A 19,900-nucleotide genomic window follows, 5' to 3' on the forward strand; every position below is an offset into this window, starting at 1 on the left:
TTTTTTGAGACAGAGTCTGGCTCTGTCACCAGGGTGGAGTGTAGTGCTGTGATCTCAGCTCACTGCAACCTCCACCTCCTGGCTTCAAGCAATTCTCCTGCCTCAACTTCCCAAGTAGCTGGGACTATAGGCGCACGACACCATGCCCGGCTAATTTTTGTGTTTTTAGTTGAGATGGGGTTTCACCATGTTGGCCAGGCTGTTTCAAACTCTTGACCTCAAGTGATCCGCCACCGTGGCCTCCCAAAGTGTTGGGATGACAGGCGTGAGCCACCGTGCCCAGCCAAAGCAGCATCTTGCTCAGGGACCATTCAGGGCTGCTCGGGGTGCAGTGACTGCCTGAGTCTCACTGGCTGGCGGGCCTGGGCTCCACACCCATGGGTCTCGCTGCCCTGTCTTAGTACCTCTAGGTGGGGACTCAGAGGGTCCATGGGGTGGGCACGGAAAGGCTGACTTGGAGCCAAGGTTAGTTCTTCTCTTGGCCTAGAGCTCATTTGAGGCTGGGCCAAAGGAGGTCCTTGGAAATGAAAATGCTTCCAAAATTCCTGAGTGCAAAGGTGTGGATTATAGACATGCTTCAAGGTGGCGCAAACACTAAACAAGTTTGGTTTTCCAGGGGTTACACGAAGCTTTGTGCCCTCCAGTGCAGGGAATTCAGGTCTGTCCTGGTAACACAATCTTGGGCTCAAAACCAGCTCTGCTGCCAACTGGCTTTTTGGGATTGCCCCCTGCCTCAGTTTCCTCACCGGTTACAGGGGGATTAAAAAGCGCTTAAAGCATTTTTTTTTTTTCTTTGAGACGGAGTCTTGCTACCTGGGAGACCCAGAGCCCATAAAAAACCAGCTGGGCTCGGTGGCTCATAGCTGTAATCACAGCACTTTGGGAGGCCGAGGTGGAGGGAACACTTGAGGTCAGGAGTTCGACGGTGAAACCCTGTCTCTACTAAAATACAAAAATTAGCTGGGCATGGTAGCGTGCGCCTGTCATCCCAGCTACTCGGGAGGCTGAGGGAGAACTGCTTGAACCCAGGAGGTGGAGGTTGCAGTGAGCTGAGATGGCGCCACTGCACTCCAGCCTGGGTAACAGAGTGAGACTCCGTCTCAAAACAAAAAAAAAACCAGGGGACAAGGGCGGTGGCCACGGGGCACAAGCTTCGGGTGCTCACGGCAGGGCAGGACCAGGCCACCCACCTGGGTGTCCCTTGCACGGTGGACAAAATACAGAAGAAACGCTGCAACAGAGTTTATAAATATATAACTATATTTATTTTGAATATTAAATAGTTTTTAAATTACAAGCAATTTGTTCAATCACACTATGCATCAATATACAGTAAAAATCTTACAATTTAAAAATGTACACAATTTAAACTGAAAGTCCATTGACTGTTATATTGCCGTGAACCTCTTTTGCCTGTGTTAAAGGACAGCAGGGAGGCCTGGTGGGTATGGCGGCCCGTGTCCTCCCCTGCACACGGAATCCGACAGTAGATAAATACACCAGTCCCATGATGAAGATACCGGCACATGTCCATGCCCGTCAAACTCATCTTCACAGGCTGTTGGTAATTCAATACTGTCAACACATCTTTAAGAATTTATAGACGAAAGAGAATGTTCTTTGTAAATGACGACTTGAGCCAACCCCACTGCTACTTAGGAATATTGTTTTGGAGATTTCCATTGGAAGTCACTGTGAACACCCCTTCTTTTTATAAGGCTACTTCTCATAAGGCTCATGTTTTGAAGCCCCTCTAACAGAAGCCCAACCTTTGGGGGCGTCTAACCCTTGGTTGACTTCTGAATTTTCAGATGATGGGCTGAGTCGGGGAAGAGTCAGGCAGTGCCTTCCTTCCACCGGGCCCTGGGGACAGACGTGCGGAAGGCCCTTAGCTCTACAGACACCCTACGGAGAACAAGGATAAAAGGAGGGGGTTCGGAAAGGCCTTTTACAGCAGCAAGACATCCCAAGACTTTTCTATCAGATAAACCCATTTCTATAGAAACAATTGAACCTGGACATTGAAAAATAGAATGGATGCTGCCTGCAATTTAGCTTGGTCAAGCTTTCTGCGCCCTGATGATGAATGGCTTCTCGTCCAGACACACAGGCCACCAAGTCGCAGAAGGATTTGGGGAGCACTTTTTCTGTGTTGCCCTTTCTGGCTTATTGACGGGGTCATTTGAAAAGACAAATTAGCATCTAGCTAGAAAGAGAATGAAAGCTAGCTTATTTTTGTTACAGGATTTAAAACGTGCAAACTCTACCAAAATAGAACTAATTCAGATTGATTCTGGGTTGGTACCCACAGAAGGCCAGAAAATATTCTAACCTTCCCCCACATTGTCTAGAGAGTGCCACTGATTTATTTCATCGTACAACTTATTGGAGTAAGTACATTTTGAAAACCCGCCAATGGTAACCAACTTATTAGTTAAAAAACAACAAAAACTGAGCCGAACACAGCACATGCTGACATCTGAAAAAATGGGCTGCAATATTTATTCTACTTAAATTTCCTGGGTATTGCTTGAGATCTCAAAAGAACATGTTAACCCACATGTTGATTATAAATATAAAATCTTCCCCTCCATGCAACACCACAAAGATCCACTACCCCCCCAACTCAATGTAGAAAATGCTTTTTTGACAATTAATTATGAGTGACTCAAAATAAATAAAAATGGGAATTGTGTTGTTAAAATCTTTTTATTTATTTATTTTTGAGGCAGGGTCTGGCTCTGTCACCCAGGCTAGAGTACAGTGGCATGATCTCGGCTCATTGCAACCTCCATCTCCCGGGCTCAAGCCATCCCTCGCCTCAGCCTCCCAAGTAGCTGGGACTACAGGTGCACACCACTATGCGCCCAACTAGTTTTTTTTTTATTATTATTATTTTATTTTTTGTAGAGACGGGGTTTCACCATGTTGTCCCCAGGCTGATCTTGAATTCCTGGGCTCAAGGCGATCTACCAGCCTCGGCCTCCCTGCAATGCACTGGGATTGCAGGCATGAGCCACCGTGCCCGGCCAAAATCTTAATCCTGGTGGAAAATGGACAGTCCCAAAAGGTCAATAAATTTCCTTGAGGCTGACACTGTATAAGAAGACGACAGATTCCATGGATCTGTGTGACTTTGGTCATTAAATCTGAACTCCTTAAACCTGCAACTGGAAAAAGCAGTATAATCACGTCTCATTTCTCCTCAGCCAAGACTAATCTTAGATGTAGAAACTGAGAAAACTCAGGAAGTCCCACAGCAAGAATTAAGAGTCATGACAATTTTGGCAAAATCATCTTCTAATGCCCTGTTACTTTTCGTCTTTTAAATTCACGCATCCTGAGAACTGGTGCACCCTGGACAGCCCAGGGGGGGCGCCGTGTCCACTCCAGGCCTGGACAGAAGGGGACTCTCCATCCTACACTTCTTGCTTTCGAAAGTTATTGCTTTGTGTAAAAAATGAGTGGAGTGGTGCAAAACTGGCAATGAAGTCATCTGCGATGCACACTCTGGCAATGTCCACACCACCTGCATTTTGCACTGGGGTTCGACTTCCTTCTGTGTAGCCAAGGCAGTCCCTGCAGAGGTCTGGAGAGCCACCCTGGGTTGCGCTGGAGTCTGGAAACGTATCAGCACCGGAAATATGTGGGGTGAAGAGTGTGAGTGAGGTGATCGCAGGCCTGAGGAGCCCCGAAGGAACGGCTGCCTCCCCAGCACAGCGTGGCGGCACGGCACCAGCCACTGGGGACTTTTTATGTTGGAGCAGAACTCAGGGAGGGAGGGGTGAGGTCGTGCATGACCGCCCGGGCTCGTGCCCACGTAACGAAGCTACATGGGAGCACTCAGGCCCTTTCAAAGCGGGACAAGACCTTGTGGCTTAATGCAGAAAGGAGAGTCTGTGCAGATGAGTCCCCACCACGCAGGACCAGCCAAGGTCCCGACCCGGACCGTGTGTCAGCTGCTGACACTCTGCTGTCGTCCCTTGTCTGTCCCCCTTCACAGCTGCGGGATGTGGTGTTATTTCATCCCATAGGGGATGACCAGAGACTAGCCAGGCCTGGACGTGACGTGGAGCGGCTCGCAGGGGAAGATTCAGCTGTGGAGGTTCTTTTAAAGCTCAAGTCCCCACCACCTGAAGTGTGCACACATCATCAACTCAAACCATCCTCCCCGGCCGACGTGCTCTGCGGCGATGCGTCTGTCTTGCGTTCCCGGCTTCTCAAAGGAAGGACTGACGGGAACACGGAAGCTTCCCAGCATCCTGCCCTCCGAAAACCAGGCAGAAGAGCTGCACAGAGGGAAGCAGAGTGGTGGCCCCACGCGGGCTGCAGCTCTCCCGACCCGCCACACCAGCACGTCCCCAGGGATGGGCCGGATCCATCTGAGGTCTGAGGTGCACGACCTGTCAATTTTTACCAAAAGGGCTTTAAAAAATTGGACGTGAGGTGGGAGAATGACAAGGAGAGGCTGCAGGACCTTTCAGCCCTTCAGAGAGAAGCCTCATTTGCTGTGGGGAAACCACTTCATTGAGAAGAGACAAAAATGCATTCGATTCCATCAACAAAACAGTGGTATTTTGGACTCAGTGAAAGTATTTCCTATAAGAACATAAAACACTAACATTCAGAATCATTTATCATTTATGAAAGAGTACCATATGTACAATTCCAACAGTCCTAGAGACAGCAGAACAATCAAAGTATTTAAGCTTTACAAGTACCATGCAGCACAAACTATAAACAGAAAAAAAAAATCAAACTAGTGGATAGCACCAGCTTGACCTGCCTCAATTTCTTTGAATAATTTTCTATACAACAATGGAGACTCTCAGAACATTTACCCACAGTGCAATTACAGAAAGCAATTCGTGATTTCTCTAGAAATAATAAATATGGCTCACTGGTGACCATTCCTCTTGCATGTCCTCCATGGTGCCTGCCTGTGTGCGGACCAGGATGTGCAGGCGTGGACGCAGAGACGCCCCTGTGGAAAGCACACACATCTGGTGTGCACAGCTCCATGCACGTGCGCACACGGAGGCCGTGCCCATGCTTCCCCCAAGGGGCAGTGTGTGGGCACTGCCTGGGAAGACACGGCTGCAGGTGCACGGGGCACCAAGGGATGCCGGCTCCTGGACACGGCCTCACTCCCCACCAGGGCTCCCCAGGGCCCCGCCTCGAATGCAGCTCAGAGCCCTCTCCCTCTTCACCTCGGGCTCTTCCTCCCAATCTCATGTCAGCAAATGTCGAGTGCATGTCACTGCTCCAGGGGAGCAGCCTCAGACCCCAGCACGCGTCAGCAGCCACCTAGTCCTTTTCTCCATCTTCGCTGCTTCCTGTTGAGGAGAGAGGAAGCAAGGTGACAAAGCTGGGTTTTTAAAATGATGATCACAGACGGGAACGGTGTGTCCGGCACGTGCGCTGCCCCGAGGAAACAGGAACGGACGCGGGTGTTCTGAGCCCAGCACTGCCTGAGCCACCCTTCCTGTCCTTTCCTTCAGAAGCAGCACCTGCCTGACTCTCCCACAAACACATCTGCTAAGCTCAAATGCCAGCTGGGCACTACGGCTCAGGGTGCAGAAGAAGTCGGCTGGGATCCACACATCTGCCCCGAAAGGTCGGCAGGCAGCGGGCGTTATCTAATCAGCACAAATGAAGCCTAGCGCCGACGCAAATAAAACCTCTTTGTAGTCCATATTTATTACTTGATCTGTAAACTTCCAATCAAAAAATGAGCCTATTAACCTTATCTTTCAATCTAGTGACAGGCAAAGAAGGCTCCCTATATGTTCAGATACCTCCACTTCAAACGGCCCCTGCCCACTCACCCGACCCAGCCCTCAGGAGCTGCACCAGGACCAAGACTCAGTAGCAACACCAACATTCCAGGGGCAGCACCAGAGTGCATGTGGGCTGGCCCCAAGGCCAGGGGTTAAGTGCTCTTACCAGCCTGCTGAAGAGCAGCCTCTCTCTGGGAAAGGAGGAGATAGTGGGGAGGAGGACTATGCAGCAACAGGAGGAAAAGGAGATGGCACAGGCCGGGAGCTCCTGTGACGCAGAGCCCCTCTGCCTCAGCCTGGCCCCACAGGGCAGGTGAGAACCAGCCTTGGAGTGACCACAACCCACAGGCAGGGGCGTGGCCCTGAGAGCACACTCAGGATGCTGGCAGTTTTATTTATTTTAGAGGCAGTTTGTTGCTCTGTGGGTCGCTGCAGTCTTGAACCCCTGGGCTCAAGCAATTCTCCCGCCTCAGTCTCCTGAGTAGCTGGAATTGCGGATGCACGCCACCACACCTGGCTTATTTTTTAATTTTTATTTTTTGTAGAGATGGGGTCTCACTATGTCACCCAGGCTGGCCTCAAACTCCTGGGGGTTCAACTGATCCTCCCACCTCAGCCTCCTGAGTAGCTGGGATTATAGGCATGAGTCACTGCACCCAGCTGATGATGGGAGTTTATAAAAAGGAATTTGTAATCTACTCAGCAAACTCGGAGAAGACATCAGATTATCAGGCCTGCAAGTCCCCCATCTCCCAGCTGCAGCACCGCACCCCCACCTGTCCCCCACCCCCAGCTACCCCCACAGCACACGGCGCCTCTTACCGCCCTGCTCGATGTCCGAGTCAGTCAGGTGTGTGAGGGAAAAGCTGGCGATGTTGGCAGGAGAGATGGAGAACCGGGAGTAAGGCGCCGAGTGTGGCCAGCTCTGCTCTGCGCTCCGGGCCGGTGGCGGCGGGGAAAAGTACTTGGATGTTTGGAGAGAAGGCTTGGAGCTGAGCAGGTTACTTGTTGTCTTTGACATAAAAGGGTCTGGGGAGAAGTCATCATCCCACTCAAAGCCGCCACCTAGAAATAAAAAATAACACCCCACCCCTGATCACCATGGGTTGAGGGAGAGGACAGCCCTCTGCACAGGTGTGCCCTGCAGGTAGGAAGACTCTGCCCAGCCTGGCTGGCAGATGGCAGAGCTGTACCCATGTGACTAAAGCAACATGGTAAGTTATCCTCAGAAAGTGTTTCTATTACTCAATTTTTCAATTTCCTTTAAAACTAGTCAATGAGGTGAAATACCTTCTTCGTCGGTGGAGCTTTCGGAGTTTATGCACCTGCTCAGGTAGGGAGAGCCTGAGGCTGGGGCTGGGCCACTCAGGTCAGGGCCACACGCTTCTCCTCCACAGGGCCCCAGCTCTTTGGTTGGGGTCTCCTGAAAAGCCAAACAGAAACTCCTGTCAGCAAAGTCCTGCTCACAAGAAGCCCCCAGTGTGACTGCTTCCCCAATATGCCTCTCAGAGTGGTAAGACTGAGAAGTGAGCGTCTCAAGACAAGGGTGGCTCTGGGCCTGGGAGGGAGGATGGACAGACACAAGGCCCTGTCTCTCGCTCTGCCCACAGCTCTGACCTTGGCAGAGACACGAAGCAGCTCTCAGAAGCTGCAAAGAAGCACAGAGCAGCAGGCAGGCGGGAGGCGCCGCAGTGCTCAAGGCGTCACCCGCCAGCATCAAGTGTGCCGCCTTCTCCTCCATGATCTCCCGCCTGGACTCATCTCGGCTCGGAATCCAAAGTAGGTACCACCCTGGACACAGCGCTCAGGGAGAAGCCTTTGGTTCTGGCTTCAGAGTAGGAAGGAGGTCTGCTGCTGCTCAGAAGCAGGTGGGGGTGGGGGGAAATTCCAGGTTTCTTTTCTCTGTTCTCTTGCTCCCCAGTCCCAAGCAATCCCAGGACGACAGCTGCCTATAATCCTGAGGGCCGTGAAGCCTCCTCTCCACTGGAGGACTGTCATCCTGAGCGGGAGGGGACCCTCAGTGGGTTTTTTTGTCCTCTGCACTCCCACTGCTTGGCTCCAGACGTGCATGCGGTTGCAGGACGTATGGCGCATTGTGTAACCGAAGTCTCAACTTTCTAGCTAGGGGACCAGAAAGGAGTGGCCCAAAGAACTGCAAGTATCAGAGACATCACAGAAGAGGAAGGAGCTCAAAAAGGTGACCCTACCAGGTTGTGGGGATGCTCCTGGGCCTACCCCTGAGCTGTGCATGGTAGATCTGACTCCGAACACACCAAAGCTTTGAAAATGAACCTCAGGGGAGACCGAGGTGGGGTGCGGGGCACACACGTGGGGCAGGTTCAAACAGCATGGTGAAGGCTTCTGAAAGGGGAACTGGGGCTGACAGTGAAACCACAGCCTGCAGAAGCTGCTTGGAACCTGTGGCCTGTACCCAGCGGGTCAAGGCCTGCTGAGATAAAAATATCAACATTACAGCATTTAAAGAAGACACAGAGCTGCCTGACATGACAGGAGGATACAAAAGCTCAAATTACTGAGCATTAAAAAAACCAGGAAAACCTCGATTTACCTGGGAAAAGAAAATCCACAGATGCCAGTGTCATGACGCCACCGATGTTGGAATTATCTGAAAAAAGACTATTATAAAAATGCTCCTGCAACTAAGGGTAAACATTCTCACCATGGATAGAGATAGAGAAAGTCTTCACAAAAGAACAGATGATAAGAAGAATGACAAAAAGCAAAATTTGGAAAAGTACAATAACCAAACTCTAATGTACTATTGTACTAATCTAATCTCAATGGATGGGCTCAACAGCTGAATGGATGATGAAGGAAATCATCAGGAACCCTGAAGACAGAGCAACAGAAATCACCCAATCCAAACAAGACCAAGAAAAAAACCCTAGAGGAAGAAAGGGCCAGAGCCCCAGAACCTGTGAGATAATACACAGTGTCTAACTCTGGAGTCCCGGGAGAGAGGAGACAGGGCGTGGGGCAGAAGAAGTACTTGAAGAAAATAATGCCTGAAAACTTCTCAAATTTGGTGAAAGATATAAAACTACTGATTTAAGAAGTTTAGCAAAACTAAAATGGGATAAATACAAAGAAATTGGGCCAGGTGGGGTGACTCACACCTGTGATCCCAGCACACTTTGAGAGACCAAAGCAGGAGGATCCCTTGAGGCCAGGAGTTCAAAACCAGCCTGGGCATAGTGAGACCCTGTCTCTACAAACAATTTAAAAATTAGCTGGGCATGGTGGTGCATACCTGTGGTCCCAGCTACTCAGGAGGCTAAGGAGGGAGGATCACTGGAGCCCAGGAGCTCAAGGATGCAGTGACCTATGACCATGCCACTGCACTTCAGCTGGGTGGCAGAGCAAGACTCTGTCTCAAACAAAACAAAACACACACACAAAGAAATCCACACTCAGATGCACCACAATCAAACTGCTGAAAGCTAAAGGCAAAGACCTGAAAGCAGCCAGGGATAAAAGATGTATTACAGTTTGAACATCCCAAATTTGAAAACCAAAAATCCAAATGCTCTGAAATCCAAAACCTTTCGAGCACTGACATGACACTCAAAGTGCTCACTGGAGCACTTAGGATTTTGAATTTTCAGATTTGGGATGCTCAACTGGTGAGTATAATGGAAATATTCCAAAATATGAAAATATCAGAAATCTAAAATGTGTCTGATCCCAAGCATTTCAGATAAGGGACACTCCCCTTGTACTGCTAGGAGTTCAGGCATGATCTCAGTGACTGCAAATTTCTCATGAGACACCATGGAGGCCAGAAGGAAGTGATACATTTTTAAAATGCTAAAAGAAAACAATTATTGACTCAGAATTCTATGTTCAGAGAAAATGGGCTTCAGGAATGAGTGTGAAATAAAGACAGTCTTAGATGGAAAAAAAAAACAAACTAAGAGAATTTATTTAAAAAAAAAACAACTGCAAAAACTCAGTTTTTTTTAAAAAAGAAGAAAAATTAGCCAAATTTCTTTAAATAGAAGGGAAATGGTACCAGAAGGGAAATGCTACCAGAGGAAACTTGGAACATCAATAAAAAAAAAACAACAGAAGTATAGTAGGCCCTCCAGATCAGAGTTCCACATCCTCAGAGTCAACCAACCAGGACAGAAAATATTCAGAAAAAACAAATAAATAATACAACAACAACAACAACAAAATAAATAATACAGTATAACAACTATTTTCGTAGCATTTACAGTGTATTTGGTATTATGAGTAATCTAGAGATGATTTAAAGAATGCAGGAGAATGTGTGTAAGTTATATGCAAATATGATGCCATTTCATACAAAGTGCTTGGGCATCCTCTAATTATGGAACTACCACTCCTTAGAAACCAAGGGACGACTCCAGAAACGATCTGAATAAAGATCAGTGACATGACCACCTGCACATAACCACATCTGTGCATACCAAGTTCTGCGGTTAGCCTTGTGGAGCCCACATATGCAAAAAGTCAGTCCTCCGTGTGTATACACACAGGTTCCACATCCTGAGAATACTGTGTTTCCAATCTGGTTTTGGTTGAAAAGAAGCCATGTCTAAGTGCACCCACACAGTTCAAAACCCATGTTGCACCAGGGTCCACTGTACACTATTCATTTCCTCCTGAGTTTCTTAGAATGTGTTTGATGACAGAAAGTCAAATATGTCATGCTGTTTGAGGGGGTTATCAGTGTACATGTATGCAGCACAGAAGAGCATGTCACGATGGGGACAGAGGGCAAAAGGCCTATGTGACAGTAAGGTTTCCACATTCCATCTGAAATAGTAAAACACAGATCTAGGTAGATTGTGAGATGTTTAATACATATATTGCAATCCCCAGAATGGCCACTACAAAAACTATACAAAGAGAACATATAATAGGAAAAAAAAGTAATACTAAAAATGTTCAACTTATTAAAAAGAGGAAGAATAGAAATAAAAATCAAAAGAATAAAATGGTATACCTAAATCCAAAATATTAATAATTTTACTAAATGCAAATGCTCTAAACACACCATTAAAAGGCAAATTTTTCAGAACAGAGTTTTAAAAACCCCACCTAACTATATAAGACCTCAAGAAACTCATGTCAAATGTAATGATACAGGTAGATTAAAATATAAGGATGCAAAAAGATACGCCATGCAAACATTAATGAAAACGATGAGGCCAAGAGAAGTGGCTCACACCTCTAATCCCAACGCTTTGGAAGACCAGGATGGGTGAAACACTTGAGCTCAGGAGTTCAAGACCAGCCTGGCCAACATGGTGAAACCCCATCTCTACAAAAAATACAAAAATTAGCTGTGTGTGGTGCTGTGCGCCTGTGGTCCCGGTTACTTGCAGGACTGAGGCAGGAGGATTTCTTGAGCCCAGGAGCTCAACGCTGCAGTGAGCCAAGATCATACCACTGCACTCCAGCCAGGGTGACAAAGCGAGACTGTCTCAAAAAAGAAAAAGGGAGGGAGGGAGGGAAACAAGCTGGAGCAGCTCTATGATCTATGAATATAAGAACAAAGGAATATGGAAGGATATTACATAAGGATAAAAAGTTCAATTCGGCAAGAAGACATAATCATCATAAATGTATATGCACCAACAGAACTATAAAATACAGGAAGCAAAAATGAACAGAAATGAAAAAAGAAATAGACAAATCTAAAATCACAGCTGGAGACTTCAACAACCTCTTAGTAATAGAACAAGTATACAAAAAAATGAATAATAGAGAAGAACTCAATAACACCATCAACAAATTAAATCTGACATTCATAGAACAATCTACCTTACAAAACGAAAATACACACTCTTTCAGGTACACATGGAATAATTCACCAAAATAGACCATATCCTGGCTCTAAGATAAACCTTAACAAATTTGAAAGCACTGAAACTGTATTAAATATGATCTCTGCCCATAATGGAACTAGACTAGAACTTAGTAACACAAAGATATAATAAAATCTCCAACTCTTGGAAATTAAACAATATGCTTCTTAAACAATATATTAACTAAATTAGTAATTATTAAATATAATATATTAAACTATACTTATTAATCTATGCCACCAAGAGGATGTCTTACAAAAAACTTTATGATCTGAATGAAAATGAAAATTCACACATTAAAATTTGCTGGGTGCCACTAAAGTAGTACACCAAGGAAAATTTATAGCATTAAACACTAATATTAGAAAAGAAGAGGCCAGGTGCAGTGGCTCACGTCTGTAATCCCAGCACTTCGGGAAGTCAAGGCAGGCGGATCACCTGAGCTCAGGAATTCAAGACCAGCCTGGGCAATGTGGCAAAACAAAAATTACAAAAATTAGCTGGGCGCAGTGGTGTGTGCCCATGGTTCTAGCTACTTCAGGAGGCTGAGGCAGGAGAATTCCTTGAGCCCAGGAGGCAGTGAGCAGAGATCACACTACTGCATTACTCCAGCCCGAGAGACAGAATGAGACCCAGTCTCAAAAAAAGAAAAGAAAAGAAAAGAAGTAAGGTCTTGAATTCTAAGCTTTTCTCTTAAGAGTCTAGAAAAAAGCAAAATAAATTCAAAGCAAGTTGGGAAGAAAATAATAAAGACAAAGCAGAAATCAACGAAATAGAAAAGAAAAAAGAATCCATGAAAACAAAAGCAATTTTTTGGAAAGATCAACAAATCTACATAATCTCTTCCAAACGCCATCAGAGAAGGAAATACTTCCCAACTCATTTTATAAGACCAGCATTAATTACTCTGACAACAAAACCAAAGACAGTGCCAACAAACAAAACCCAAACCAACCAAAAAAACCTAGGTGGAGCCATGAATGTTTATCCCTCAAAGGTGAAGGGCAGGAAGCTCTCAGACTGTGACTCTGAAGTGGGGGCCTCATGGTGTGGGCCTAATGCACAGCTCTGCTCTCATCCTGACAGATAATGACCAGAGCTATATGCGATGCAGCTGAGCTTAATGCTTGTTTATTTTTATTTTTTACAGACAGGGTCTCACTCTGTCCCCCAGGCTATAGTGCAGTGAAGCAATCATAGCTCACTGAAGCCTCAAGTTCCTGGGTTTAAGCAATCCTAATCCTCCGCCTCATCCTCCTGAGTAGGTTGGACTACAGGTGCATGCCACCACATCTGACCGATTTTTAAATAATGGGTTTTTGCTATGGTACCTAGACTAGTCTCACCTCCTGGCCTTAAGCAATCCTCCTGCCTCAGCCTCCCAAAATGCTGGGATTATGGGAGTGAGCCACTATGCCCAGCCTTTAGTGCTTGTTTACATTACAACTGATCAGACTGGAGGGAACCCTGTCACACTAATTGGAAGTAAGCATCATTACCCACTACTTTTGTCTCAAGAACATGGTACAGAGGAAAGACATCGAAAGCACTAAAAGTCAACTCGATGCTAGGCAGATTTTAAAGATGCATGCAAGAGGCAGCAGGGCGTGCTCGTTAAAAGTTCAGTCCTCAGTCTAGGAAACTCGGGTCAAGCCCTAGCATGGCTACTCACTGGGGCCGACCCTGTGCAAAGTCTACCTACTTTGAGCTCAGAGTCCTCTCCATGAAGATGGCGACAACAACCCCCGTGTGGGGAAGCAAATCAAGACTCTGTATAATAAGGCGCTGGCCCCACAGACTGATCACCAACCTTTACTACTCTACCCGGTAAGTGCTGGTTAAGTATTTGCGGAACTAACAAATACTGATATAACCAAGAAACAATGCTACCCAATCCCATGAACGCTCAGTTAAAACTTTGGAGCCAAAATACTTCAACTGCTTAAAAACTTAACAGCTTCAAAACCGACTCATTAAGAAAGAAAGCAGGAGCGGGAGGAAACCCTCAATCTTCAGCCTGAGTGCTCAGTGGCTGTTGCTTCAAGGCACGCTGCATGAGACGCATAAGCAAACGAATTTCAGAGCATCAGAAAGATCTTCCGCATTTTCTTCTGGCCCTGATGCACTTTGTGACTTTCTGACACTCACCTCCTCGTCAAAGCCTCCCATCCATTAAGCATGTCTAGTATTTGATCTCTGTACCTTCCAACCCGTAACTAGTGTGCCCATGCCACAAGCCTTCATCTTTTGCAATTCTGTTACATTTTCTAAAGCCAGAAAAACACAACATCCTCCACAAAGATTTGTGCAAGGGCCCAAACTGCGGGCCCAGGGAGCTTTCTCCGCACCTGCTTCTACTGGGGCTGCATTCCTCACTACTCCAGCTACCCGCAGACTTCCAGGAACACCACAAACAGGTGACAGTTCTTTTCCACCAGTATGTGACCCCATCCATAGAGAAATATGAGGTCACAGAGACGGTGGAGAAAGGGCTATGTGGAAGCACTGAAAACAAAACATGAACCTGAGGGGCCAGGTGACCCCTTCTCCCTCCCACTCTTAGTAGAAAACAGCAGCTTGTTTTCTCAAGCTCCCTGAGCAAAGGCTCCTCAGTTCGAGATCTGCCTAGAAGCCACCTGGGGAATGAAAAGAGGAAGACTGGCGGTCAGGCTGAGCTCAAGAAGCTACTTTTTTTTTTTCTTTTTTTCTGAGACAAGGTCCCAGACTGTCACCCAGGCTGGAGTGCCGTGTGCAATCTTGGCTCACCACAACCTCTGCCTCCCAGGTTCAAGCAATTCTCATGCCTCAGCCTCCTGAGTAGCTGGGACTACAGTCTTGCCTATCGTGACTGGCTAATTTTTGTATTTTTAATAGAGACAGGGTTTCACCATGTTGCCCGGGCTGGTCTTAAATTCCCAACATCAGGTGAACCGCCCGCCTTGGCCTCCCAAAGTGCTGGGAATACCAGTGTACCACTGCGCCCGGCCTTACTTTTCATTTTTTAAATATCCACCTCCCCCCAGTAAATGCTATAGCTCAAATGTGGGTGATTTAATGATTTTTAAAGAAACATCATAAAACTATCAAAAAACCAAAGTGAACAGAACACAGAAGAACAACAAGGCACAAAGTGACGTTCAAAAGATGCAGCTGCCAGGGGGAAGGAGGTGGAACAGTGCTCAGAAGCCCTCCCCCACCCCGCCCGCCCACAGCCACGGGCCCACGATGGATGGTGCCACACAGGGGCTGACACCAAGGTGTGGGTTTCCAGAACTGAGTGAAAGGGAGGGCAAGCAACGTGAAGGAGGCGCCGAGGACTCCTGCGCCTTCTAGAAGGCGAGGGGACCCCATTCTCATGTCCTGCCACGGAGTTCTCCTGACAATCCTGCTGATTCAAGCAGCAAATTCAAGGGCTACAAAGACTAGTATAAAAACATTTTTTTAAAAGCATGCTTGAACTCTAAGCTGTTACGCTTTTGAAGGAGCCTAAATCCATGCCCACTCAACAGTGTACACTAAGCCGTTTGCTCCAAAGCAGGGAAAGTGGACAGGACAGGGGACAGAGCAGATGGACCACAGACACTCCTGCTGAGTGTCCCACCCTCCAGACACCCACTGCAGGGCTTCTGGTCAGCCCCTCTCCTGAGCTGTCTCTAGGGCTGCACGCCAGCCACTGTTCCAGGCTTGCATCCAAGTGGTGGGTACTACTGCCAATTGATTGTCAGGTTCTAAAACTCTGGGGCTGAGTGCAGTGGCTCATGCCTGTAATCCCAAAACATTGGGAGGCCGAGGTGGGAGGATGGTTTGAGCCCATGTGTTTGAGACCAGCATGGACAACATAGCAAGACCAAGTGTCTACAAAAAAAAAAAAAACCTTAGCCAGCCATGGAGGCACGCGCCTGTGGGCCCAGCTATTATGGAGGCTGAGGTGGGAGGATCGCTTGAGCCCAGGAGTTCAAGGCTGCAGTGCACTACAATCGCACCACTGCATTCCAGCTTGGGCAGCAGAGCAAGACTGTCTCAAAAGAAAAATAAAAAGTAAAACAATATAAATTTGGTGTGTAAAGGGTTACCAAGTTCAGAAAGACTCCATTACAAGACCCAGGAAGAGCATGTAGGTCTCGTTGCCTTCATTTAATATAAATTCCCTGTGCAAATGACATTTCTGCATATTCTCAGAACTGTAACCAACTCCAAATCACTTTTTCTGAGTAATCACAATCTGCTGCCTCAAAATGGCAACTAAAAAACAGACCACACTCAATTTCCTAACACATTTTGGAATTCTTATATGGATATATATAGAAAATGATTTAGAGGGAACAGATACCTGGTCAAACAGGTAGACTGTGACATCATCAAAAAATGTGACTGCCTTCTTTTCTTTCTTCCAGTCCTCAGGCAGCGGGTCGGGGGCACCGGCCGCCATGGGCTTTAACAGACTCCGCAGGTGCCTCCCGTCCTCATTGCTGAGGATGATGGGCACGGGGTGCTCGGTCTCATCCTCCGACTCGGAGCTGAGGCTGTGCAGGTTGAAGGCCCGCAGGTCCTCATCCGAGTCGTCGCTGTTTTCATCCTCCTCGTCCGCATCCATCCCATCTTCCGAGAGGTCAAGCATCCCCGACACCCCGAGTTTCCCTAGGTACTTCCCTTCGATGTCTGGCTCCTTCAACTTGGGGCCCTCGGAGTGGCTGGACAGAGGCTTGTCCACTGCAGAATTTGTGTACGCAAGGAGTTCATTCGTGTTGGTTCCTGTGGAAGCGAGGGTGCAGGGGCAATCTTCCTGTGTCTCAAAGTCATCGCCGCTAAGTTCTGAATTCAGCACGCCCCAGGGACTGCTGGCTTCTTCTTCCATGGGATGCACCTGTTGGGGAACATCAGCCTGTGCTGGCTCCGGCGTGTCTCTTAATTCCAGGTCACTGGACTTGTGCAAAGCAGATGGACAACTTTGATCTGGATGGCTCTTTTTGGCTTCCAGGCAGCTATCCTGGGCATCAGGACTTTGTTCTGGGGGGACTGGCTCAGGCAGGGGCTGCTCCTGTACCAACACCAAGGTGGATACGGAGGCTCCTGGGACCTCCTCAGACCTTTTCTCAGGCTCAGAGTCATTGTCTGAGAAGTAGGCAGAGTCACGGTATGAACCCTGCGAGCCAGCTGTGAACGTCTGAGGGGTCACTTCTGTGCCTCTGTGACCATCACCGGCATCGGAAATGACGATGACTGGGTTGGGGGGCAGACTGCTGTGGCCATCGCCTGCGGTGGCTGGTTCTGAGTCTGAGGTGCCCTCGGGTGTGGGGTGCAAGGTCCACTCAGGAGACTCCAAGTTTTCTGTTTCGTAGCCGCTGTCTGCCGGCTTATCGGGGGGCACGAGTTTCTGGGGAGTGTGAGATCCTAAAGAGTCCAGTAGTGCTTCGTGGACATCCACTGACTCCAGAGAGTCCGGGGTTTCCAGGGATGGCTCTGAGGCTGGAAAGGGCGCTGACAAGCTGTCCTCCAGGAGGCTGTCCTGACTGGTAGAGTCTGAGGAAAAGGCAGACACCAAGCCTGCTTCTTTCGCTGCATCTTTAGAATTGAGCTGATTTAAAGTCTCCACAGCCTCCAAGTTTTTCTCCAGTCGGCAATGACTGTGATGGTCTTCCGAAAGCGGTTTACTATGTAAATCCTGTCCCAGTTCTGGAAGATTACTTCCCATACTCACCCTACTGGCAAGGATGTCATCAGCAAGAACAGAGTCACTTTCAGTGAGTCTCAGGGTCTCCTCACTCTGGCCAGGAGCGTCCTGAGACCTGTCATCCATGCTGCGGGTTCTGGCATCAGTGGAGGGAATTTCAGCCAGGACAATCACAGCGTCTGGACTGATGTCCTGGCAGAGACAGTCCTCCGGGACAGTAACATCTAAACACGTGGGCTGGGCTTCTCCTTGTGTCCGGAGTGAGTTTGGGGGTACCCGACAGGGCGTTTCTTCTGTTTCGAGGGAGGTAGGAGATACCTGTACTTCCGGGGAGGACTGCAATGAGGTGCTCAAAGTGTCACCTGTGAGCATGACATCTGTATCTTTACCCTTTGTGCTTATGTTTTTCTGTAATGAAGACAAGCCTGGCTTATCTTCAGCAAACGAAAGCTCAGTATCTGAAGAGTTTCTACGTGACGTTTCCAATTCTAACATGGCTTCAGTAAAACCAGCATTCTTAAGTTCTGTCTGAAGATCATTTATATGTTCTTTGCTGGAAAATGAGCCTTTTAGTAAGTTTTTCTCTTGAAGAAATAAAAAGTTTTCTGACAATTCTTGAACATTCAATGGATCAAAATTATCTTGGTGCATAAGATTATCTGATAGGGAGACAGGCTCACCGTCAAAAAGCTTACGGGGCTTTTCTTTCTCCAAGTGGCCCGTTATGACTGTCTCTTTGGGGTTATCCAAACTTGAACTGAAAGTGGCAGGTTTCAAGTCAGCTTGGACTCCGTTTAGTTCCATTAAGTCAAATATTTTTTGGTGACTGGGCAAATCTTCCGATTTGTCCAGGTCATTAAATATATTGTTGAAAGGGCTCTCGGGGCCACTGGTCATGTGTAAGTCCTCTGGTAAGCTAGAATCTTTGGGGTCTGTACTGCTTTGGAAGAAGTCCTCATCTGTACTGGACTCCTCAAGCTCAACGTTCCTGAGAGCTGTGAGCTGGGACGGTTCCGGGCCAGTCCTCTCTGGATTATCCATGTCGGTCGTGAGCAGCGCTGGCGGGTAATCAAGCTCCAAGTTACTACCACTTTTTTCTTCTAATTGGATATAATAGTCGCTTCCAACAGAAAGGTTGTGGGCATCAAAAACAGGAACCACTCCGGGGGCCCTCAGGGGCACATCCTGGCCACTATCATCTTGCTTTCCGGGCCCAGGATCTGAAAGTGAACTCTCAAAAACTTCCACCGGATAGAAGATGCTCGTGTAGGACAAAGCTTCATCCAGGTGGCTCTGGCTGCGCTCATCAAAGTGGTCATGCTTAGCAGCCTCCCAGACATACTCAAAGCTCAGGCCCTGGCTGGTTTCAGTCACAGTGAGGACTTCCTCCATTTCACGACCCAGCCGGTCCCTGGCAAAGTGGTCGAGAATTGGGAATGCAGCATTGTTGGAGGTGTCTCTGCTGTTTGTGTTTGGCTTCAGAGCATTCCACTGCTGTTCAAAGTCGACCTCTGAGTCCCGCTGGCTCTGCAGCCGCAGGTAAGTCAGCAGCCTGTGTACGTCTTCAGCCGCGGGTCTCTTTTCTGGTGGCAGCCAACAGAACTGTAAGACTTCGTACCTGAAGAGCATATGACAAGCAATCAGTGGAGCCATCACCAATCTTTTTTTTTTCCCCCCGAGACAAAGTCTTGATCTGTCATCCAGGCTGCAGTGAGCAATGGCGTGATCTTGGCTCACCCAACCTCTGCCTCCCGGGTTCAAGCAATTCTCCTGCCTCAGCCTCCCGAGTAGCTAGGATTATAAGGTGCCCACCACCATGCCCGGCTCATTTTTGTATTTTTAGTAGAGACAGGGTTTCCTCATATTGATCAGGCTGGTCTCGAACTTCTGACCTCGTGATCCACCCACCTCGGCTTCCCAAAGTGCTGGGATTACAGGCCTGAGAGGCCGAATCATTTTAAAGTATCGAAAGAGGCCAGGCACCCTGGCTCATGCTTGTAATCCTGATGCTTTGGGAGGCTGAGATGGGAGGATTACTTGAGCCCAGTTCAAGACCAGCCTGGGCAATATAGTGAGATTCCTTCTCTACTTTTCGTTTTAATAAAAATAAACAAAATATGAAAAGACTTTACAAGGACCCTAAAGCCAACTCAACGCCCCAAACATTTCTACACCTTCATCACTGCCAACCACATTAAGTAGTTCAGATCATGGTGAAAGAAGAAATGAAGAAATATAATATTTGGCTCCAGATTTTGTTGTGTTTTGGGGACACTGCACAGTGAAGATAAACAGAACAGGCAGAAGGTGAGGCTACCAACCATCTATCAGAGTAGGGCTGCTCCAGCTGGGGCTTCGGGAGCTTTGTGTCTCTCTCTCTAATTACTTGGTTGAGGACGTCTAAGTTGGAAAGATTTGAATACGGCTGTGCAGCATTGTCAAAAAGCTCCCAAAGTGTCACACCCAGGGACCTGTGGGAAAAAGAAAACGATTGTTTCTCTCTCCCTTTAGATGTCAAATTTTTAACACTCACACTTGTTACACAGCCAGTAATTTTAAGGACAAGGGGTATATTGAAAAAATTATTATTA

General features: G+C 47.6%; 1 protein-coding gene across 2 annotated transcripts in view; it reads right to left on the reverse strand.

The window, feature by feature from the left end:
* Nucleotides 1-1,242: 1,242 nt before the first annotated feature.
* The window catches only part of LMTK2 (lemur tyrosine kinase 2), a 98,224-nt gene continuing 79,566 nt past the window's right edge, over nt 1,243-19,900 (reverse strand). The window contains exons 10-14 of one of the 2 annotated variants that reach the window (XM_017533721.2): nt 19,631-19,780; nt 15,969-18,927; nt 7,071-7,203; nt 6,603-6,845; nt 1,243-5,336 (exon numbers count right to left, since the gene is read on the reverse strand). In XM_017533721.2, coding sequence (XP_017389210.1) covers nt 5,308-5,336; nt 6,603-6,845; nt 7,071-7,203; nt 15,969-18,927; nt 19,631-19,780 — 3,514 coding nt within the window. In that variant the 3' untranslated portion in view covers nt 1,243-5,307. The remainder of the gene's footprint in view (nt 5,337-6,602; nt 6,846-7,070; nt 7,204-15,968; nt 18,928-19,630; nt 19,781-19,900) is intronic. The other variant, XM_017533722.2, reaches the window with a different exon arrangement.

This window comes from Cebus imitator, unplaced genomic scaffold (assembly GCF_001604975.1).
Source record: "Cebus imitator isolate Cc_AM_T3 unplaced genomic scaffold, Cebus_imitator-1.0 Scaffold82, whole genome shotgun sequence".
In the NCBI taxonomy this organism is placed as follows: Eukaryota; Metazoa; Chordata; class Mammalia; order Primates; family Cebidae; genus Cebus; species Cebus imitator.